Source organism: Strix aluco, chromosome 19, assembly GCF_031877795.1.
Source record: "Strix aluco isolate bStrAlu1 chromosome 19, bStrAlu1.hap1, whole genome shotgun sequence".
NCBI lineage: Eukaryota > Metazoa > Chordata > Aves > Strigiformes > Strigidae > Strix > Strix aluco.
Genome location: NC_133949.1, coordinates 8,744,751 through 8,770,180, shown reverse-complemented (window position 1 = coordinate 8,770,180; position 25,430 = coordinate 8,744,751). Strand labels below are relative to the sequence as shown.

Below are 25,430 nucleotides of genomic sequence, written 5' to 3'. Positions count from 1 at the left end.
ATACTGAGATAACAGAAATGAGACACTAGGAATCCTCCCTCCTTAGCAAACTCTTCATCTTTAAAATATCGCCGGAGCTAGATGGAGGGAACCGCAGCGACACACTGGTTTGAGAGCAGTCCTCCCTTTATCCACCTTATTTTTCCAGGTCAAGTGCTTTCACGAGTTGTTGCTCGGGGTACCAAGTTCACCCCAGAGGCTGACTGACACCCTTCCCCTCCATAACCACCTCTCCCCAACTTGCCCCTGCAGACCTCCTTGGCCTGCTCCCACTCTTCACTGCCAAGGACAGACAGCTGGTTGCCCAGTGTCGCTGGCATGACACTCCAGTAGCACGGACTGCCTATTTCAGGAATGCTTGGTCACAGTCTAATATCTACTACACCTGGCTAAAATCAAAATATTGTCAATGAAATCAGCGGTTTTCTCTCCACATTTAGGTAAGCACCATAGATCTGGCCACCTATGTCAAGGAAGATGCTGAATGTAGTTTTAATTGCCTCTTTCTGTTTCGGCTACGTCCAGTCAAGTTCAAAAAGATAAAAGCAAAGTCTGTGGCTTTATTTTGGAATCTGTCACTCTTTATGCACTAAGAAATTTCAGCATTAATTGAAGTCTGATGGCTACTGCCCCACAAATCACCTGGATTCTGTATTCAGGTTTCTGGAAGTGGGATGCTCTTCCGTGCTGTACTGGCACATGGTATTGTCTCACCAACTGCAGTCAGACTGAAGGCTGCACAATGGTGTTTTTGAACTTAAAAATGAAACGGGAAGATAAAGCTCTTTGCAAGGAAGCTGAGACTGCCAGATGCCGACGCATTCTGCATCGACACTTAAATTCTCTGAACTTACAGATATCAGCAGCACATTAACACATTTGCAGACCATGAGACCCGCACATGGCCACGGTGCGCTGCTCCCGACAGATCAACTTGGATCACTCAGCACTGCTGGGTTTTTCTCTTGATTTTAGACAACTTGGCATCCCAAAGACAACTCCTTAGTGAAGGGACCACATTGCTTTCTGTGCCTGTATGGCATTACCAAAGTATTGGTGATTTATCTGCAGTCCAATTAACTACGTATCCAGTGTCTCAAACACAAGCATTCACACAACTATGCTAAACATGAATTCTGTAGCCCTAACTCTTCTGCTTATGCTCATTGTTTTTCGGTTGTAATTCTCACCCTCATTAGCCACCTTAACATGAATGTCTTTTACTGTTCTGCACCCAATCTGGAACTAACTTACCAAGCAAAAATAAGTGACTTAAACCAGAAGTTATTTTTCTGTTCTGATTTTTAATAAATGGATGCCTTAACGAGACACCCATTCCTCTTCATTTGCAAAGCTCCCTTACACATCTTTTGTTGTATTGCTTTGCATCACAAAGTTTTTCCATTTGTCTTCAATTACTTGGAGCTACCAAAATGCCATTAAGAATTGGAAGAAACATATTAAACAAAGGGAAAAGCATTGTAACAACACATTAACGCACCATTATTTTAAGCCATGCTATATTCTTGAATAGCTGCCTTGGAATCAAATGGCAGTTATAGCAAGCATTATTAATGCTCTGCAATGGCATCAGTCTTTCTTTGAAGCCATTACAATAGAGCTTAGCTGCCCTTTCATATAAAACAGTACATCAGTTCTAAGGTGGTGCACCACAACAGCCCTACAACACACTCTGTGCCTGTGAATTAGGAGGCGCGCAGGGTATGCGGGCAGTTGGCTTGATCTTCCTTTCTTAATACCAACAGATATATATAATAAATTAATAAAAATATAACGTTATAATTTTACAAATTACTAAAAATATATAGTTCATCATCCCACCTAATTTATTTTGCGGCTGACAAAAGAAAAAGTGAAAATACTATTTTTTATCTTTGCTGCCATTAAAGAAGTTTTGAAGCAAAATTAAAAAGAAATTATTCCTGTACAGCTGCTTAAAGCATATGGTGTGTATTTTAGCTGTGCTATAAATTCTTTAACAAAAATAAGGACTTCACAGTGGTACAATACCAATCTGTTTATCAAAGCTGCTTGGGTGCAGTGCACAGGTACGCTACCAGGAGAGAGCTTGGGAAGAGCATGCCTGCCTCACCAACTTGTTGGTTTAACCTCAAGTTAAGAAGAGAGCTTTAAGAAGGACTCAAATCTTTCAATTCTTCTTCCCTCCACTGTGAAACAGCTGCAACCTTGAACCCTTGAAACCTTCTCTTCCTTTCATGCCCAGATAAATCCTGATTTTCCCAGACAAACAACGCTGCCATCCCCTGAGGAAAGCTCAGCTCTCTCGTTCTCACAGGACAGCTTCTTGTTGCTTTTCCAATCTTTGATCTTCCTTTCCAGTAAAACAGCCCAGCCCAACATGTGCCTCAAGATATTGACAGCAGAATGACAGCTTTGTTTAAATAGCTTTTACTGTGTGCCACCCTGCCTTCAGATCACTGCGACAGTGGGCCTGCTATCATTGCTGAACCTCTCCTGGATCCTCTGATAACCCGTGTGTCTCCCTCCTCACACCTCTCTGCATTTCTGAGCAGTTTCTCAGCTCCTGCTCTCACTCAACTCCCAGTCCATCCACCAAAGGGAGCAGCCCTGCTCTCTCCTCCTGCCTCAGGCCACAGGCTCTGCTTCTCTTGCATCAGATCTAGTGATCGCACTGCCGTAGCATGATTCAGCTCACCAACTTGATGAAGAACTAAGCAATGAAGGAGAGAAAGAATTTATTTTCCATCATGCTGGCAAACTGAACTGAGTCATCCCGTGCATTTGCTAGACTCAGCATGAGGGAGGAGGTGGGCACCCAGGGCTGGGGCAAGGACACTTGCCAGCATCAGTCCCACACTGGCATGGATTGGGTATGGCATGAAACCAGAGAGACGAAATATGGATGGCAAAAGGAGGGTCAAAGTGCTAAATGTTATGAAAATTCCCTTCCCTAACTATTCTAGCAATCAGTCTTCGGAGTATGGAAGTGTATTAACTTTGTTAAAATATATCTATTAATTCACACTATACACTGTAATGTAGTGAGGTAGTAGAATTTTACTGGAGACTTTGGTATTGTTCATGCCTGAGTAAAATAAACTAAAGGACAGCCTGGTCCTAGAAATAAGGACCCTGCTTTGCAGAAGCTTAGAGCTGTCCATGAAGGATAAAGGACACCCCTGGACAACCAAGATGCCAGCATTCTAGTCCCTCTATCTCATCATTATTTAAACCCTCCCAGTGGTTTCTGGTGCCATAGATAAGTAACTCTAGCAAGACCGACTCCAAGGAAGTCTGGATCAATAGACAAGCAGCAAGAATGCTGCAGAAATGTAGTTGATTTGCAAAGTTTTACTCTGATTAGTAATCAGAAGTGAGGGTGCTAGTGATTAATCAAATCGTGTTGTGCCTGAATGTTTGAAGGGTGTAAGAAGCCTGTGTGAAACCACATTTGGGGTGCCCCAATTTGTCTGGGGCACCTCATGTGCATGAATAATTACCTACCCTTGTAATTCTGTACTTTGCATCCTAGCCTCTCTCCTCGGTTGGCATGGGCCAATCGTGAATTTTTGTATCGCAAAAAAGGTAAAACACATAGCAGGAAGTAGGAAAAAGATGATCTCCAAACAGGGGACGTGTACTTCCCAAGAAACTGAAAGAACGACTTTCTAGAGAATAGATCAGCAAATTATTTGCTACACCACCAACCAGGGAGATGTCAGAGCTTGCCACTTTTGATCCTCGAGGTTCTGCGAGAGCACAAGGCGGGCTGGAGAACATCTCCTGCTGTGGCCAGCCCAGCCACGCTTGGTGTGGCCAAGTGGGGCAGGGAAGGAAGGAGCGAAAGCGGTGCTCCTGCCCGGGCAACATCGCCTCCAGCTTCCCAGCCGGAGAAGGAGCTACACAGTGAAGCGAGTGGGTGTTTTCACCTGCCCGTCAGCCTCTCCTCCTGCCTCTGTGAACAGCGACCTAGAACCCACAATCGCTTTTCCCCTTACGGATGATCCAAACTTTTGTTTATGTATTTTAAAAAATTAGGGCAGAGGAATCCTTGCAAGAATGAGCTCATAAACTGCCTTTCTGCAAAACCCACCTGCAGGTAAACACCAAAATGTAACCTTTCACTAATATTTTATACTGACTTTACCCTCTTGCTTCTCTATTACAACAAAGCAAGACCAGACACTGGTTTGTATAGAGCCTCATAGTAATTTTGTAATAAATACAGAGATAATTCTGTATTTGGAGAAATGGACTGCATTATAATGACACTCAGCAGAATACCGCGCCCGGCACAGCCCTCCCATCCCCATTCTTTCCAGCACACTTCAAGCTCTCTTTTTTTAAAAGGATGAGAAGATACTCCTGACACTGCGAACTGAAACAGTGCTGCCTGTCTGAATTTTGCATAAATAGTTTCCCACCACTGTTATCATTTCACCCAAACGCGTGGCAGCGGCATAACGGGCCTTAATATAGACAGCCCACCAGCTGCCAACAGAAATTTCAGCACTTTGTCAATTATATAAAAATAAGAGGATTTGGGCTGATCCTCCCCAAAGTTACCCTAGTAGTATCTGCTGTCTCAGTACAACTTGCTTGCACACTGGATGGGATAGAGATGAACCTGCAGGAGCTTCAGAAAGGTGCAGAGTACCTAGTGCCTGCTTCTGGTGGTGTATGTTAGGTTTGGCTTATCCCAATAGCTGAGGTTTGTCCCAGGAAGATACCAATATGGGAAGGAGAAAGGGGTACATATAGGAGAGGCTCTAACTGTGTTTGAGAGTTTCTACAGTTCTGTCCATCGCTCTGGAGTTCAGTGTCTCTTCTCTCGGGGATGTTTTCGACCCTGCAGCCCAGTGCCGGCACCAGACATCCCACATGCTCATCAGGGAGAGTGCATCTGCCTTTGAGATGCTGAAGTATATTTAAATCACCTTCCTCAGGAAAGATGTTGTTTAAACTGCAATCAAGCCAGCCAAAAATAAATAAATAATCATTTACACACTTGTGTAAACAAAGAAATGAAACGCTGCTGCGCTGCTGTTACCCCAAAAGCACGCTGTGTGCCTCTCTCCCTTCCCCTAGCATCGGGAAACAGAAGCGAGATGAAGCACAAATCCATCCCCGTGCTCCTGTTATACAAAGGAAATTACCCACCACCCACACCCTGTGGAGTGGACATTAAACAAAAACAATTACCCACCAAAAATATTACATTTACTCCATTTTGTTCCACGGAGTGGTTTAACGGGACTTTCACTGAAAAGCAGGAAAGCTCTGGGCCTAAATCAGCGCGATGCGAGCTCTGAATTTTGATGTATGCTGTTGACTTCCCCAACACAGAGCAATTTGTAATAGCTTTGCCACGCTGTTGTTTTCAAAGCTCCTGCTACATCACAAGCATTTATTTCTGACCACAAAATTACATTTATTCAACAGAAAGCAGCTCAGGGTCTTTAAGAGGTTAACTTCTGGAGTGCTTGGCTGCTCTCCAGCCTCTGTACTAGAATCTGTGCTAACGCAACGGCACACAACAGCACCCAGGCTAGCCGTGATTAATAGAGTGCTGAATACGCTGCTTTCCACATACACACACTTTTCATTCCCTTGCTTCCATAGATCATGGACTTATCCTCAAAATATCTGACTGAAATTGAATTTGGCTTCTCTCTCAACCGTTCATTTCCTATGTTATGCAAGGTTATATCCTTTTCTGCATGAGCAGAACCAAACCAGCTGCAGCTTTTGAGAAGAAAATGTGTTCTCAATTATGAAGCTGGCCTGAATATTGAACCACAGTTCTACTGCTACTCTAATTGAGCCATCATGAAGTGAACCTACAGGAAAGAAATTGTATTAATTAGGTTTGTAAATTTAACATAAGGAAATTAAAGGGGGGGGGGGGGGAAGATGAATATCAGCTCAGGAATACTCCTTCAAAATGTAGAAGTACAGTAGGTCTGAAGTTGTTTAGGCACACATATTATTAGAGTACTCCTTCAAAGGCATGATTAGTAGTTCCAGCACACCAAACTGATTTTCAGCTTCTGTCGTCTGCATATGGAAAATTATTAAATTACTCTACTGACCAAATTAATAGTTTAAAGAGCAATTCAGCTAAGTGGGGAGCCAGAGTGGTCTCATCAGAATGGCAACACCCTTAAAAGTACTTGCTTTGTGAGAAGAATATGAGAACTGGTTTTCACAGAAATAAAGTCCAGTGTGTTGTTTTGGAGTATGTGCCTTAAAGGGTTCTCCAAATGAGGGATTACTGCATTACTGTTGGACAGTACTGTTATGCCACATGAAAAGAATGCTAATGACCTCAGGAAATCCTTTCCCAGCCTTAAAATATCTATTTGATGACTTCACAAATACGGATTCCAACATTAGGTTTCCATACCACAACTTCAGTTCTGTAAATTAACATAGCCCAAGAACATAACCTTTTCTTTTTTTTTTAAGATTTCATGTACAAATATCCATCCACTGATGTAAACATGGTAACGCACAATGACCTACTCAGAACACAGCTTATTTAGATGGTTGCTTGAAGGAGTGCCTTGCCAGCTTGCAAATTACATATTTTATGATTGAATGATAAAGCTCTTCAGTGTTTTCTGATTCTGTCCTGTATTTAGCCCAGCATATGGTAAGCAAACCATTAATAAGTTGCATCCCCAGGTTAGTGGTAAGCAAAAAAAAAAATTTAAGATAGAAACGACAGGAATTTTACACCTCTTAAATTAATGACTTCTAACTGTCTTGCTCACAATCGCCTCTTTACACCATCCAGACCTTAAATCTTCCAGGAAAGCTAGGGAAGTTACCCACAAAAATCAAAAGAACAATACCATCAGCTTTGAATCAGACACAACATTCTGTTAGTTTTTTTAAAAAAAACTGCATGCAAATTTCCATTAAACTCCTAAACAAGGAAAAAGTACTATAATAAAATTGTACTACAGTGACGAATTAATAGGGTCTCACATTGAACTAGGAATGCATTTTAAGGTCTGTAGTTTTCTAAATTTCATTTCATAATGCTTTTACTTTAATTGTCATCATAAAAAATCCAGTTACTTAAAGCACCGAGATCTATACAAAAAAGTTATTTCCAACCAGTAATGAAAGAGTTTTCATCTGAATGAATGAGATAAATATCTACAGCATATAGAGTGTTCTGGTTGGGGGGTGTTTATTTATAAATTCATATTATACAAAGGGAAAAGGGGGGGAGGAAAGAAGTATCAATACCCATGCTCAAACTGAAAAGAAAAATTGGCTGAAGTGACCTGTGGATTTATTTTAAAAAGTCAACTAGCCACAGGTTCAGGTTTACAAGCAGATGTCCCATAAAGCATGCTTGGGAGGATATTTAAATATGTGAGCTTAAGTTAACCTCTCTCCAAGTCACGTCAGGCTCACCGAGGGTACAGTTCAAGGACAGTTTAAGTCAACCTAAGCTGGCACATGTGCACTCCTCCTGCCCTGGGCTTTGCTCTCCCGGCCTCTCCCCTGCCCAGCAGGCGCCTGCAGAGAGCTGCTTCAGTGAACCAACCTGGCAGAAAACTAAGCCAGCAAAAAACGGGAAAAAAAGAAAACTTTGTGCTCACTGTGGGACCACACTAGCATGAGTGCTGAGGCACTGCAGGAGGTGGGGAGCCAGTCCTTAGGCAGGCAGAAACATCACAGTATCTGTCTAAAGCTACTTAAATACCTTTGCTCACTAGGGAGCTGCCTGTCCCTTCTATCTTCTGTCCCTCCCTAGTGCCCAGAGCCCTGTGGAACACAGTCATCCCACATGGGATTTGCAAAAGCCTGCTTCCCCTCTGAGGTGGCATCGTAACTTAGTATCACTGGGACATGCCAAAAGCACCTACTTAGTTCTGTCATTAGAGATCAAGAAAAGGATGGGGCAATAGCAGTAGGGGTGGAGATAGCAGTCACAGCCAAAAACGTGGTGGAGGCTTTCCTGCATGGTAAACAGGGATGCTGCATCATGCAAGAACCTTTCTTCCCAGCTTCCGTATGAGAAACTGGTGAGAAGAAGGTGGTGCTCCCAAGGTTGGTAATGCCATCCACAATACCTACAGAGGTGTGAGCCAGAGCACTCCTACAGCATCCATACCTGCTGCTCGAGGATGCTCACTCTCCAGCAGAAGGGACTCCAGAAAACATCTATTTTCACTGCTTCTCTGCTTACCTCCGTTTTATTTACTTACTCTTGCTGGTTTTTTAAAGAAACAAAATCCTAGTCTGGGGCTGAAGTCTATGTAGTAGAAGCAGGGAACCACTTACGAGCAGTTCACTCCCCATGCCTCCTCCCTGCTCATATCCCAAAGTACATGTGCTGGGTGACCCAAAGGTCCCTCTGCCACCTCCTCCCAGGACATTAAGTATCACCTAAGTAACACCCACGCAATCCTACAAGCTCGTGGGGTGGGTGTCCTGCCCCCAGCAATACTCCTTGCTGCGCCATCTCGGGGGAGAGTAAGTCAAGGCATCTCCAATGGATTTGAAATGGAGAAAAGCCTGTACTCTTAACACAATTTGTTCGTGAGATACCTGGAGCATTCATCTTACAATCTTTCAGAAAGTCAACCTTAACAATAAACAGAGACCAAACCTCTATACTGAACAATAAAATATAACTTAACAGAACAGACTAGTATCTCAGTATTTTGATTTGTCTCCAAAACAAGATACAGTAATTACATCTATAATCAAATACCACAATTCACAGTTGTATGTTCTGCATTTATTTAGTCAATCATGATTAGTTCAGGTTTTTCAGGTTTCTAAAACCCTGTCTAGATTAGGGAGACTGGAATCACCAGCTCAGAGATTCAGCAGCACAATCCTGTAACGTATTCGTGCTTCATTTATGTAAGAGGGGATTTCTACCAACAAATTTTACTCTTGTAATTTGTGATGTTGAATTTATATCAACATAAACTTCAATTTTACATTAGTGAAGCAAAACTACAGAAGAGGAGTGTGTATGAGCCATACCAAGGTAACAGTGAGCTGTCTCCAACAGGCAAGATCTAATGGGAGAATCTTCCTTCAACTGTAGCCAGATTTGGATTTATGATTCTTACTTGATCCTCAGACATTCCCTTCATTAAAGAACAGTGCTGAAAGCACACATACACTTTTCAGTCAGTGCATTGCAAGCTTGAAACTAAAGCGAAAAGGTTTTAAGAGCACTGCAATCCACTCGGAGCAATTTTAAAGTGTAAATTTCCATTGGCAAACGGACTCACACAAGTCATTCTTTGTTCTCACAAGCTACTATTAGATATATCAAGGACAAAGTTGTCCTGTTTATTTATTTATTTCTAGCAATACTTGGGAAATTGGGTTGTAAAATAAAAAATATCATACTGCTTTCAGGATGAGGAATTATTGCCTATTTGAGATACATCTTTAGCAGGATGTACAAGTAATCAGAAATGCAGATATGGGGAGTTGTGTGCTTAATTCCCTATGCAGACTTCTGAAAACGTGCTCCTGAATTTCTCTGTGCTCTGATGGGAACTGCAACAATATAAAATCAGCCAACAGATTAAGAAAGTAAAAAGTGTTGCTGCTTTAACACAGCTAACATTAAGAGCAGAACTCTACAATGTGTAACAGAGTGTGAGCTAAAACCTAAATCCACCACCCCACGCAGGCACTAATCTTTATAAGAAGAAATATAATTTTCAAACTTCATACACGACATTTTCTTAGAGGCAGTACAACAGCTCCCATCTGGCCTAAGCACTCACGTGAAGTGAGCGCTTCAGTGCTGTCCACAGCTAAAATGTAAAATTCTGTAATTGGCCCAGCTGCTTTTTCCTGTAGAAATTCTTCAAAATAACAACAGTTGGCTTTTAAACTTGTGATCATTCTAATCATGTGTTTCTTAGTGGAGTGGTGTGAAGAGAAATCAAAGTAAGAGCCAGCACCAGAGCTGTTAACGCTTTCTGTTGTTTTTCCAACAAACACCTGCCAACTTAAGGTTTTCCATCAAGCCCTCTAGAACACAATGTTTTACAGCTGAAAAGGTTTACAGTGAAAACTATTTGTAATATCTTCATACTTTGTATACGTACATTACATGGCATTCATTAAGCGTTCTAACCATGAAGTCACGGAGGCACAGCGAGTTCTCAGGTGCCACCTGAGTCACTGCAACGGTAAGCTTATGCTCAGGTATGCTGAATGCAAAGTGATTTGACCAGTTCAGCTTGTCCAGCACAAATCCAGTGTATCACACACATATCCTGCACACAGCAAAATGCAGAAGGGCTGAACCCCTGCAATGCTCTCTGCTCAAGGGCTTTGTACCCACCCGGCCACGCTGACAGGCTGCCAGCACACCAGGCTCGTGTGAAGCAATATCGAAATGAGAAGCATAAGCTCTTACCTCTCCCTGGAAACTCTTCAGTAATGGAGCTACCTGTTTGCGCAGGTCCTGGAAGACAGAAGCAAGATATTTCATCAGAAAAATCTGAAAGGATAAGCCATTATCAAGTTTTTCCTAACACTATTTTCAGTTCTGAACTACTACTTAAATTCTGATTGCATTTTATGGAAGCTTTGATTAAAACAAAAGTATACCTAGAATTCATTTTGAACAAGTCTGCATTTCCAGCTTGACATACACCTGTATCTGTTGCAAACAGTATTAATTAACCAAACTCTAGTGATGTTGGGTAAGCACCGAATGCCTTCAATCTCATAATTCAGCTGAAACACTAATGAGATTAGAAGTAAATGCCTCTATCTACCTGAACAGCAGCTACACTTCTGAACTTACGCCGAAGAAATGTCCACAAATGGAAACTAGGCTTAAAGGAAGATGACTTTGGGCCATCACTTCGAGTGCTGCCATTTTGTAAAAGGTCTATTTTATTAAATATTTTCTCAAGAGTGCTCTGACTTTAGCCATCAGAGAACTGGAGATAGATACATTGAAGAAGACAGTATTATTTGTTGGTTTCTGTAGAACTCAAACTTTTTCTTCCAAATTACAGCACACTTAGTGCTACAAAATTCATTAAACTACTGCCCATAGAACGACTCTAAAAGTTTATAGCTTATTTTTACTTAGCAAGCAGGATAATTTAGGACAACAAAGGTATATCTATCTTGCATACAATTCTCAGTGGCTCCACTTTTAAGCTGGTTTGGGTCTAATTCACTTACAAATTCTCAGAATTCTCATTATGTGCATGCCTGAAGAATAAAATCCTGTAACTTTGCAGAGGACACTGTATTATTCATGCACAGCCAAGAAGCTGTACTCCTATTTTTGCTGTGGTATTCCTCTGACGAGGCACAAGCAGCGACTTCATAGTACACTTACAGCTAGAATAAATCTGTAAGAAGTATAAAACAGTAACATGATGCTGCATCATTTAAGAGGGCAGCATTGATGCGGGTTACCCAGGAAGAAGGTGGATTTCCCACCCTTGGAGATTTCCGAGGCACAGCTGACCAGACTAGTGTGGGTGCTAAAGAACCATTTCAGGGCCAGGTTAGATCTAGTCAGCCTCTGGATGTCCCCTCCAACTAAGAGTCCTATGATGCTCTGAGAATACTGCTCACAACTGAGACAGTCATGAACTGCTTAAGTAACCATGAAATCTTCCTAGCTTCACACAGGCCACAGTCCCTTAGCTACCCTGAACCTCATGCAAGAGGTCATAAAGAGGTCTTTGAAGTATTTTCTTTATACAAAAAGGCTGTGTTGAAGCCTTGGGCCTTTCGGAAAAGAGGTGACCTTAAAAAGTTAGGAAATTCTCTTTTCCAATGCATTTACTTTTACGTCTAGCATCATGCAACACATTGGACATTAAACCGCTCACCAAAACACCCTCAGCCCTGGTTTTAATCTGATTTTCCTGAAGGAAAAGCAGGCTTTTGAGAGAAGTGATTTTTGTCATTTAAATGACAAGTCATGCAGAGAGTATCAGGAGTTCTTCCATTCCCTGAGAAATGGCTTAGGGGGGCAAACGCAAATGAAGCTATCAAAGACAAATGATCAGCCAAATTTCACTTCTTACAGTTACTGCACTAACATATAGCTAATCCCTATGAAGTTAAGGATAATGTTGCAGCTTTATAAGCTCCCTCTTCAACACCAAACCAAACAGTTCTGTTCTTAGACCAAGTTAAGTCACCTAAATGTTTCCTGATATTTTCTGCTGTCTGTTTTAGGACAGAAAAAGGTTAGGTACTGTCCTTGTGTATTACGAACTTCTACAAATTACGCCTCCACCAAAGCAAACTGGCAGGTTCAGCAGCTTTTCCCCACTTCCTGACTACTCCAGGAGACCAGAGAGCTGTGCCCATTTTATAACGTTTTCTTTGTAACTTGATGATGATGACATTGAAGAAAGTAACAATAACCATCAATGGCAAAAGAAATGCCCACATTCAGGGCCAAAAATCTGGCATGGTAGGTTGTAACGCACAGTGAAAATTACAAACAGAGACATTAGATTTACAGTTAGAATGCTGGCACCCTTTATAAAATCGGGAAAAATTATACCATCCAAGCAAAGCAACATTTCTTGAAATAAAATCTCAGCTGGTAGGAAATCATCGGGTTTAGGGCTTCTGTCCCTGGTATTGCCTCTGAATTTACTGACTAGTTTGGCGCCAGCCAGCAAACTGATGTCAAAACTAGAAGAAATACAGGAGATCTAATTCCAGACCAGCCCCAAGTCTCTTGCTTGCACGACTCTCAAGAGCAGGGCATTATTCCCACTGCCTGAGCACAGGGTGTAAGCATCAGAAATCACCCTGGGTGCATCAGCGGGTGACAAAGCCCCGCAATGGCTTTCAGTGAAATAAAGCACGGCCAGCTCTGGGGCAGGAGAACATCAGCCCTGCTCCCCTCTGTGCGTGGCGAGCTCTAGCCAAGAGCTTGCTATTGAACTGCATCATCTGACACGTACTAACTTTTGAAAGATAGGATTTGCAGAACTTTTTCACGACATAAACTATGTCAGGACTTTGCCTTCATATTCATCTTTAATAATGAGAGATGTTGTTACTGGTTGTTTATAGGGGGGGGGGGGAAGGAATAGAAGGGCTATCACAAAGCCAAAGAAAACAGTTGGTCAAGCTGTCAAAAAGGAAGAAAGGCTTTCAAGTACCAAATCTGATTCCCACACATCCTTCATTTAGCAAATGCAGGATGCTAAACACTCATCCCAGCAATCAAAACGTTACCAAGCAAAATTTGTGCCATAATGGGAAAACGTGTGGTGCTTGATTTAGACAGCAGCTTTTGTTGTTGGTAAAACTGTTTTTAAAACATTTCATGATAGAGCGAGAATGCTGCTCAAACTGATTCAGTCCCACTGGCAAGCAATTGGTTATACCACTGTAATCAACCCAGGGCAATCCTGGGACATGCTGATCATTCGAGCACACGGTTTAACAGGGTAAAATACTTTGACAACTTGAAATCTTAGCAGTAACTTGCAATCTATTGCAGCTGAACGATAGAGGCAGAGCATCCCACTTCCATTATCTTCACAGAGCAAACAGTTTAAGAAAAGTAACTGCAAGGAATTCACTGGAGTATATTAAATGGAACCAAATATGCCATGCAGGTAAGTGGATAAATGGCACACACCGTAACAAAAGGCATAAACACTTTCTTCACACCATTTTTTGTTTTCTCCCCTCTCTTCCTCCCCCCCTTGGAAAGAGTTTATAGGCTACTTTTATAATTCCTTCTTTGGCTAAACAGCATCAAAACTTTAGACAGCTTACAACAAAAGGGAAGTAAAAATAAACAGACAGAAGTCGGGAATACATATGCCTCAAGTCACCAGCGAAAACTCTCCTGTAAGATTTATTTTTGGCAGTTTGGAAAAATTCTTCATCAGACTTTGTCTCAAAATATTACACTAACATCAAATAGAATTTTACCTTCTTTGCACTAAACTGAACAGAAAGAAGGACATTCAGTTCAGACCCAGGGGAATCTGTAATGTTGGTTAGCAAGGACACCATATGATTTATTATCTGTTTAAAGTGTAGTGGCCTTTACTGCCTGGGCTGTGATCAAAACAGGAAAAGCAACCAACTCCAGCACTTGCATACAGCCTAGCAAATCACTAGCAAATCACAGATCAAGCAGAACAGCTAAAAAGGGTACATGCAACTGAACATTAAAACAAATGATAATTTATCAACACAAATGCATTGAAATATTTGAGTACTCCTATACAATCACATTATTAGCCTATTTCTCCATGTCAACTAAACGTGCGTGTTCTCTCTCTCTCTCTCTGGATGATTTATCAGGATAGAGCAGTTTTCTGAAAAAGGCTCTATCACAGACAAACTCAATATCTGAAGTAGAGACTATGAATTAGGATGCTGTATCATTATCTGAATCAAATCTGATAGCTGAAAGCTAATATAGCATTTTCCCTTTACAAGAGTATAAACAACAAGTTTATATTTTGATCGAGTAGCTACACAATGAAATCTGAATCCAAATAATTTTTAACTCCCTTTCCATTCTCATTAAAAATAACTCTATGGAAAATAAACCGAGAATAAATCTATGGTAAAAACCTGGGCAACAAATGCATCTTTCTGACAACTAAACTACATTATTTATCTACCACTATTTTAATACACTGTGTATAGTACAAAGGACATATCAATGGTCAGGCTACCAACACTGTATTTGTAATTTACTTGAGGTCTGAAGCTACACAAGCACCTTCTGATCTCCTCGCAGACCGCTCCATCTCATTTACCTCCAAAATGCTTATCTCTAAATGTCACAACAAGAGCCCTATGACCCTGGTTTGATAAAGTGGTCCAGCAAGGCTAAGCTTGACCTATACACCTTTATCATCTACAGAAGTATTGTGCTCTTGTAAAATAAAACAAAACAAAAATCCGGGCAAATGTTCTATCGTATGCCTCCTGTGCCACATTTCCTATGATTTGTTCTCTATATCTTCTACTTGAGACACGCGCTGGCTGGTGAATGTCACCATGTCTGGCAGAGAAGTCATAATGAGAAGCAGCCCACTTGTATCAGCATCGGTGACATCATTAGTTCAGCTGCCACAGCCTATTTTTGAGCTGCCTTATCACCAGCGAGATGCTACGGCTTTCCTGCCATCTTACCCTTTCACATTTCCTTCCTTGTTAGCCCACACATAATAAGGAACTAACAAGTGGCCCAGCGCTCAAAACTGGCAGGGCTGAACATCCAGATACTTTCTTATAAGAACTCATAAAAAGAGGGGAAAAAAAAAAAAAAGAAAGGAAAAAACCCAACCCAGAACAAAACCCAATACGTATTGACTGTGCGGAAAGGTATTTGTCAGTTCAGTCAACGTATGAAGAAATAGCACAGCCCCAGGAGGAACTCTGGTGTCAAAACCTGGCAGTCGGGTTTGAGCCCCTCTTCCAAGAGGCAGTGTGCTGGTGTGACGGATATTTGTTTCCTGCGATTGGGAGGATCTGTGTACCCTCCCAGGCAGAGCTCTACACACTTTGTCTACAGAGCTATTATCTCAGTAACGTTGTTGAGCTTCTCTTTCACATAAATATAGCTGAAAGGGGGAGAGGTAAAAAGCAGCCAAGCATGAAGGATTTGGGAGGAACGCTGGCATCAACTTCCAAGGTGTGTTTGATTATTATATACTTCAAGGACACAACTTGTCACTGTGAAACACAGAAATCAGCAAGTTAACGATAATTAGTAGTAAGCAGTTCTGCTGGTTAATTAGAGGCAGCAAGCATATATGCTTCGCCTTGCTATAGGTAAAATTGGTGAAGAACAAGTTGAGATCACTCAATCAGGTGCTAACCTACCAATACACAAGTTTTAAATATTCATTTGCACCCAGAATTATGAAAAAATCCAGAGTATGCAACTTTTCCACCAGAGATCCTGGGCATGTGATTGGAGGCGTACTATGGGAAACATTTAAGTCTTTATGTTTAATTAGTTCCAGCAAGCTCCACTTTGCTTTGCTCTAAAAGATATGAAACTGAAATCCCAGATAGTTGTCCAAACAGGTATTATACAGTAGCTTAGATGACTTATTTAATTCCTAAAATATAAGGCAAATTAAATCATATGAGCAAACAATTTATTGCTCAATTTACACTACGATTTAATGAGATATAAAACCTCTTATTGCTTAAGGCTGCTGAAGTATTTACTTGAAATCCGATCATTAAAGAATGAATCATGATGTTATCAATTTTCTATGATATTTTTAGTTATTTTATTACACTAACATGCCAGTATTTTCTCTGTACAAAAAAAATCTTTTGAAGTTACATTTATAGATATGTTTCAACCTAGCACAATGATAAATAAAAAATCTTGATTTACAGTATCAAAATGTACACCACAGTACTTTCTGAAATATTTCATCTCACAGATCTTGTGCAAATTCCATTAGCTTTAATTATTTATTAGCAGTAGATTTAGATTACTGTTCTTGACCTATTTTTCAGTGTATGGACCCACCCAGTAAGAAGTGAAAAAATATTCCATTTGTGAAAGGCTGATTTAGTGAGAGCAGACTTTTGCTTAAAGTAGAATATTAAGCAAAAACACATGCATTGTAATTCAGGGGGAGAAGCTTGCACTTCAGAAAGGTTACGAAGCGGGGCATAACCAGCCTACAGAATAAACACTAAGAGAGATTCCTTGCAAAGAGACGGGATTTTTGCTATTTAACCACCTCAGACAATTTTGCAAAACTGCAGCCACGTGACAATCCCAGAAGGAAGAGAGCCTCAACAGCAGGACTTTCTTTGTGGAAATACCTTTGTTTCTGCCAAACTCTGTAGAGCATGTGGGTCCTAATAAGCCATGGGGAAATGAGTCTAGAGCGAGCAAGTGTTCGGGGCTGGTCCTGTGGTCTCTTTCACTGGCAAGGAGGCAAACCGTGCTCTTCCCCGGCACGAGAAAAATGGAGCATCTGTGAAGGTGTCTACTTGTCCCACAGCCTTGGGTCTAGGCCCGGCACTTTATTTTCAATGGAACCACTCACTTGCATGAGTCTTAATGGAATCCTCTTATAGCTTTTTCCAAGTTAAAATAAACAAAAAACTAACAAGTTTACTCTGTGCCTATGCAGCAAGGTACAAACAGACCGGTTACCTTCACAACTGTTTAAAAAAATCAACTGTGCGAAAGAACTGTTGTACCCATACATATGCATATGTGTATATATATATACAGACACATACGCTATATATAATAGAAAAAGAATTTTTTTAACTTTACAGATTATTTAGTGAACTATGCTTTTTAGAATCATGTTAAAACCTTGCAGTCATTTATAAAACAGACCATTGGCTAGAAAAGACACTGAACAGAAACAATTCAGAACTTAAAAACTAGAGTTGCTAGGAAACTAAAAAATTAACTCAAACAAAAATGATTCAGGTAGAGCTTTGGAAGGAGCTAATTCTAACAAAATGAAAGCCTGGTCACTAAAATTCCAGTAGGGGAAAAAAGAAGAATGACTTATTTAACAGCTTACTAATACACACAGAAAATAAAGCATAATTTTTAACAAACATATTAATTTAAAAGGCTACATACTGGCTAATGGCTCCATGAAGATTCTTCCTCCTGCTAACTGTTTGTCCTGCTTTCTTGTTAAACCCTGTAGTCCCTGTTGAATGCTGAAGGTGACACCACATGCGCTAGGACAGACACTCGTCATGGGAAAAACCATGTGTCTGTATCATCCCAGGTCAGCAGAACTAATTTATGTAATGAAAATCCATTTGATTAGCCAAATAAATATTTCAGAATCTTTGAAGTGTGCTGTTCTTGCCAGCGGGATAACCACGTGTCAGGAAAACCCAGGAATCACCATTCTTAGGGTTTAGGCCAGTATCTCTTCATATAGAAAAGATAATTACTTGGTACTGAGGTTTGTTAAGTACCTGCAGATTTTATTAGATGTACATCTGCCCAATAAAACTGAAAGCAAAGTGACGGCTTCGTTGTGCATCCCAATAAACAGCCTCACCTACATTTGTCAAGTTTTAACCAGAACTGCTCTGTCCCTCCAAAAACCCCTCATTGTTCCACAAACTCTCTGCCCCTACAACTGAGGTTTCCAGTGAAAAAGATCCTTAACACTCCCCCCCCGCAGATCACATCCTACAGGATTTCTTTCTCCATCCACTACAGCACTCTCATTTTGTACTTTGAAAGCCTACAGAGAAAGAGTTCACAATGCTTCCCTGATTATTCAGAATTACAGCCTGCAGAACAGAGGTTTCTCCTCAGTGTAAAATGGGGAACTTCTGAAAAAAGGTAATTATTATGAGTCTTAAAAAATTAACGTCTCTAATGAGAAGCTAATGACATGGGCCATGACTCTGCAGAAAATGCATCTAAGTACTGTGGTCCACTTAACAACACCAGTTCAAACACAGACTAATGCTTCACATGGTGGATTTAAAATGAAGAATATTTAATGTGAAACCATAATTGTGCCTGTAATTTTCCATATTCCCTCCACACAAGCAGAGCTCTGTCTGAATCACTGTGCACCCTACTTCAGTGCTTAGCCTCGCCTTCTTGGATGATGAAATCAGAAACCTGGGTGCTGTCTGACAGCACCGCGCTCCCGAGATTTGGATTTCTCCTCAGTCTCAAAGAAAAGATGAGTAGGACCATTCAGAAATCATTAATTTCAATGTACAGTTTTATTTAGGAAAAGTGAGAGTACTAAAAAACATTCATGTTTTAAAACCCATTACTGGCCAATGGGAAAGATGTCCAAAAGACAAGCATCTTGCTTTGACCTTGGGTTAAGTTTCCAAGAAGACTAATTCTGTGTTAGACATAATAATAAGGAACCAGGCTTCATCCCCCCAGATCCTTACAGACTGTACGTGAATGGGGGGAGGGGGGGGCAGTCTGTGCATTGCCGAGACATCAGATATTGCAAAATGGTTTTCCCCACTTATCTTTTAAATACAGGTTAAAAATATAGCTGTGAACAGACTGTGCATTAATCATACAGACGTACCTGCATGTAAGAACACAGGTGTATTTACTGATTTATATCATTATAGTCAGCCTTTTTCTATAATTCCAATGCAAGAAAATCCAATACTAAGCAATCCTCTAACAATCTTTTTATAAGATTTGCTCACTTAATCTTGATCCTGACCATTCAGTTTTATTCAGAAGCCAGTTGCTCCTACAGAAAACAAGTTGTTTTATGAGGGTCAGAGCAAAAAGCCTGCTGTCCTGCAAATCCACATCCTACATTTGCTAGAACTCTCACCACTGTCATGTTTGCAATCTTTATGTTCTTCACGACCTCTGCTCTGCAGAGTCACCAGCTAGTTGCCTGCTGCGGCTCGCGGGTTACCATGCCCTTAGCAGGCATCACCTTTTAAATGCAGCTAAAGCGATAACTTCAGAGTCCTATAAAGATGAGAAATTCAAAGAATAAAAAAAACCCTGACAAGCTCAAAAACATCAGGGTGTAGACCCAAGGGGTGTACTACAGCTAATTTAGCATACCTGGCAAATACACCTCAAAATTAATATAACTGTCATCCTCCTGACCTAAATAAAAAAGTACAGCACGGATCTTTTCATGTTGCTTTAGTAAGTGAAGCAATTCAGAGAAAACAAAGTTTTGCTGCCTTTATGCTTCCTGGCAAAATTCCTACTGACACACGCTCAGGCCTATAATGCATATACTTTGGTAGCACACAGCAGATATAAATGAATCATCAAGACGAAAGAAAGCAAAATCTCACTACAGACTTATTCAATACGTTTACTGTTTGTTAGTTAAACTTAAGAAATAAAAAACCCACATAAAGCCCTTTTGAGCAGCAGCATCTTCTCACAACTGTAATATACAGTCACAGCTGGGACTAATTCCCAAATTCATGTGCTGAACTATGAACTGTTCCAGTTTTGGTTTTTTGAGGGGGTGGCGCTTTTTTTTTTTTTTTTTTTTCGGGGGGGGGGGGGGGGGGGGGGGAAGACCAGGAAAAGAAACCCAGAGGATTGAAGATTAAGAGACAGAAAGACAGAGACAGAGCAAGCACCCAGCCTCTCATTCCTGTGCACTTTTTTCCATCATTAAAGGCATGCGAGCCGAGTACTGAATCACAATGAACTCAATAGCAGATTAAAATGAGACACACTTGTATAATAATAAATCAGAGAATTAATACAAGCTTATCTTCTACTAACTTAGATGGGGAAGGTGACAAATTGCACTTAAGGAAAAATAGTTTTACTGTTGCTAGCATAAGCTGAGTGTCTATAGGAAACTGCTAAATTTAGAAAGCCAGCTTTTGATGATAGCAACGGAAATTAATTCAAGTTTTTTGTGTGTGCGTGTGGTTTTTTTTTTAAAGAGCTCTAGAATGTTACTCATCTTCTTGAAACTCTTACCAAAAGTAGAGACTTCATAATGCACTATCCTCCCTGCCTACTCCCTCCTACTCTTCCCCCTTAAAAAGGCAGAATTGCTCCTTTGGGCTACAGCAATTTAGGAACTTAATGCAGTTTAACAAATTCCCTATCTCTTGGCTGAAGCTGTTTGGCTCTGACAGATGAATCAGAGAAGTCCATAAACGTCTGGAGGATTTGTGCAGAGTTTTTCTTGTATGACTATATATGGCAACTACAGATCAACTTATCTACAATCGTTTTAACCTAACCTTCAAACTTTTTACCTTATTCCTATCTTCGTGGCAAACTTCCTTGATCTGCAATACGGCAAAATTAGACATAAACTGTCTACTTTTCTCAAAAGTGTTTTCCCTCTCTTTACAAGATGGTAAAAATACAAGATGGTTAAGATATACTCAAGTAAAAATTAACTTCTGTTAACAAACTTGTGCTTCTCAGAAATACGTTTCTATATATGAGTGAATCAGAATGAGATGCTGTGAAGCTCACATTTTCATTTACACTCTTCTAGTATTATCAAAGACATGCACCTCGCCAGACAGCAGATGTCTTCCATTACTGCTTACCTGAAATATCAATTAACACCAAGTGTCATGAGAAGTCTAGCACAAACTGGTAAAAGAAGTTAAATCCGCACTCAAAAAAAAGAGGGGAGGTCAAAACTCACTGACTGATGATGTACGCAGGGACTTGTAAAGGAATTCCAACAATGCCTGCAACACCCTTTAATCCAGAAAAATACTCTATTTTGACTTCTTGCAATCACCATCTTTTATACATATGATAATTTTTACAGAGTGCTTAAACAAATACATCAAAACCAGTAGTATGTGATACAATACTGAAGGCTTCCTTTAGCTGGATCAAAAAACTCTGTGCATCCAAAGCAAGGGTATACAAGTTCAAGTGACTTCTTTAAGCTAAATATTCCTAACACACCTCAAAATGGACATCAAGTGGCACGGAGGACTCAAAATGGATAAGATTACAGCTCCTCAAACTCAGGACTGAAACCTGAGTAAACAAACTTGAAAGACTGAAAGTAAATACTGAGTTTTGTATGCACAAGGGAATAATAGAAGAGTATGACAGACAGAGGAGAAGTACCATCCAGAAAAGCTCAAGTGAGGAGCCACGTGAAGAAACGTTTTTTTAGAAACACCTTTATTAAACAATTTTCTTTGTTGGTTATAAAGAAAATACACATGCACAAAAATATTTTTGGAAAAAAAATTCACCACTAACCAAAAAAGCAAACCAATAGACAACACTGCCAGAGTGCAACAGCACAGTACTCAGTCAGAAATCGAACAAAAACCCCTGACGGTTTTGTGGACACGTCCACAACAGCATAGAGCTGGCATCTGCAGCTCTCTGCTGTCCCAGGAGTTGCATAAGGAAATAATACCACAAATGACAGCTTAGTTCATAGGCACAGTCATTATTTACCATATTTGCTTCAATTCCTCAATATAAATGTATATATAATCACATTTGATTGCCAAGATTGTACAGCACTTCAGACCCAGAAGGTGTTTCCCAGGGAAAGACCTGGTCCTGAGCGAGGAGATGGCATCCTCCCTTCTCAGCGATTCAAGATGCTACTATCGTTTTATTTTAAAATGCCTAATAATCTACTGAGTACCTGACTTTCATGTTCAGAGTCACAGGAATGCAAAAGTGATGCCAAAAAAAAAAAATCCCAACAAACCCCAAACTTAAAAACACTTTGGGGTTTCAGTGGCGTTTGTAGGCCCACTGACAACACCTGACTGCTTCTACAGAAAAATTAGACCACTCCTACTGAGCTGTTAAACTTTGTGATGTTTCTTGCACATTTTCAGTACCTTACTAATTTTGCTGAAATTTCTAAACTCTCCTACTTCTCCTCTGACTGGCTTCCAACTGCCTGAGAAAACAGTAAGAAATAATCCTGATGCATACCCTCCTTCCAAATACCACCAGGGCTTGCTTTTAAATGTTATTTAAAGCAAAGATCCACAGCCAGCCTCTTCCTGTGTGAGATGCACATAACAGTTAATTGCCCTAACGACCATGAGCCACTTTGAAATCTCAGCACATGATGAACCTTGGCCCAGCCACCACCCAATTGCTAAAAATTGTGGGCCAGATTCACCAAGGATGGAGAGCTGCAGGTGCAAAATGGGAGCAGTCACACTTCATCCTGTGAAATGGTCTTAGGAAATGCAGAGATAACAGAAGTTGAAGAAAAAGCTACTGTTCAGAGGAGATTATATCTTACCCAGCTGCCTATTAACACCGTGCAGTTAAAACATGTTATTTTAAATTTCTAAAGGAACACACTGTATTTGGAAATGCAATATTTGAATAAGCACTCTTAGGACTCAAAGCATATCAAATTTTCCCAACTGATTACAGCCTTATAAACTCTGACATTTCTGAACCACTGATCTCTTTCTTAGATGGGTCAGGACAAGCACTGAAGACCACCCTTAGAAGAAAAAAAACATAAAAATAAAAGGGGTAAGTGGCACCATGGACTCTCAGAATCAGTACTGATTAAGCAACTTATCTGACTTAACAACTACTTTTTGGATCCTGATCATCTATGCTTATAAAAAGATCTAATTGTTCATTTTTTAAATGGATTTTGAATTTTTACCTTATTAAGACTTAAGAAAAATGCATGTTTTAATCTATTTTCTCTTATTTTAAAAGAACATTTCCAATAACCTAATAGCTGTTTCTGTAGGTTACCTACTCATCTGGAGAGGATTCTCTTCCTACTAGAAAACGAAGACAGGCACTGGAATCATGCCTTTTGTAAATCACTTGCACATGAACAAATGGGAAGAATAAACTGACTCCATGCTAGATTTAGATGAGAGGAAGGCAGTTTTTCAGGAGATGCGGGTAACGGGAGCTCTAGTGTCGAACGCCGCCAGCCCTCCCCGCCACACACCCCTCGGGTCCGCCACAGACACTGTGAGCCCGTGGCCTGGCCACTCTGCATGTGGTGACAACCATCCGGCTCGCTCTGGGAGCTCCCACTGCCACTCTATCACTGGGCATCTTTCAGGCTCTTACAACTTTTACATAAATTGGAATAACTGTCTTCGATATTTTTGTCAGGCTGGCAGCAGTAGCACAGGATAGCTCTCCAGTCCCCGTGCCTCATGTCAGCAGTCTGCTGAAAACAGCACTTGGAGCGTGCCCTGCTCTGGCACGTTCTTTGTAACAGATGCGTATAAAATGTCTTCACCACATCACAGGTAAGGAGACAGTGAGAAACAGTCAGCTAACCTTCAAATTAGAAAATGGTGGTATTTTATTCTAATGCTCTTAACACTGTGAAATTTCATCACTCTGGATGTAACTGCAAGTTAGAACAGTGATTCCCTTCTGGGAAAAGAAATAAACACCTTTACACTATTGTAACTGCACCCATATTCATGTGTATAGTAAACTGGTAAACAACCAAAACCCCGCATCCCCTCCCACTGCTAACCAACATTTATTTCCACACAACTTCTGAGTGTAAACCAGCCTGCGGCATTTGTGATTTTCTGACAGACAGGCTGCCTCCTCCACCCACCCAGACCTCTCACCCCTTCTCAAAAACCCCCTTAGCCCCAGCCACCTCGAGAACCTTTTCTACTTGACAGTGCCAGGGCGAAGTTACCACCTCGGTGGCTGGAACGGCTTATGCAGAGTTTGAATGGTCCATTGGATCTGAGGACTGAGATCATTCATTCATGCCACAGATTCATCAAAGCAGACAAGGGTGTCTGATTACTTTTGATGCTGCTCTCAAAGCTCTAACAAGAATGAGGAAATGTTTCATTGGCATTATCAGATCACAGAAGCATAAACAATTGTTAGCTCCTATTGGAAAAGGTATCATTCAGTTATATTCCATGTGGTTTCCAACAGCGCAGAATGTAGGGAAGGGGCTGCATGACAAAAACTCCTTGTTGGTCAAGTGCTACATGCACCAGAGGCAAGTGAGACTGTTGAAGGTTAAACTTTTAGAACAACGTTGCAATATTATGCTTAGGTCAAGAAAGATGTTCTTTGTCTATGTTCAAGCCAAAGGCATCCCCAATCAGAACAAGTCGATAGCCGCCTTTGAGCAAGGACAGCCTGGAGCAATTAGACCTTGAAGAGGATACATTGCCAACTTGGCAAGCAAACTCAAGGTCCATGTATCCTCCGCTGAACTACCCTCATTATAATCCTAAAAAATCACGCCTATAGGTCAAGGAGACCCTTGCCCAGGTGAAGACCCTTCCCCTGAGCATGCATACCAGTTTAAGTATTGTGTCAGCAGTATTATAATTGTATGTAAATTACTAACCAATCATTACAGAGGATGGACTTACTAAATTACTAACTGCAGGTTTTGTCTATAAATATAGTGTGAAAAGTCCCGTTGCTGTGCTTGATTTGTGGGAAAACACGGAGCACCTAGGCTTGAGCAACCCTAAAACGGATAAGCAATGTCTCACCTGAGTGTGTGATTATTGACCTACTGCACATCGGGTGACAAATCCACTTTTCAGACAACAAGATGACTCCACAGACTGGCTCTCTGGATTGCACTCTGCTTTTTTCCAACCATGGCAGACCCAGACGCCTAATTTTTATGGCTCTTCTTCCTCCTCATCAGCCCGATGAACTCCCAGTGCTGTGCAGCATGCACCGCTCGCTGCCTCCAGCTCACCGTCCTACACGCTCCCCACCAGCCCCCGGCCGGGGCAGGGACTTCTCAGGCAAGCCTGGCAACTTAGCACAACCCTTCTGTTCCCTATCCCCCCAAATCCTCTCGTGTCGAGCACACTCCTTTTGACCACAAGTTCACTTTTTGGGTAAGCCAGCCATTAGTGTGATCCAAACCAGCCAGGGTTATTCCCCCATAAACAACTCGCCCACTATTTCCTCAAGGACTTTGCTCTCTTCCATTTTTCTGCTC

The 25,430-nt window shown here is 41.0% G+C and overlaps 1 protein-coding gene across 6 annotated transcripts in view; it reads right to left on the bottom strand.

Moving 5' to 3' along the window:
• The window catches only part of CUX1 (cut like homeobox 1), a 284,858-nt gene that overhangs the window by 158,100 nt on the left and 101,328 nt on the right, over nt 1-25,430 (bottom strand). For all 6 annotated transcript variants that reach the window (XM_074845469.1, XM_074845464.1, XM_074845465.1 and 3 more), the window contains exon 3: nt 10,424-10,471. In XM_074845469.1, coding sequence (XP_074701570.1) covers nt 10,424-10,471 — 48 coding nt within the window. The remainder of the gene's footprint in view (nt 1-10,423; nt 10,472-25,430) is intronic.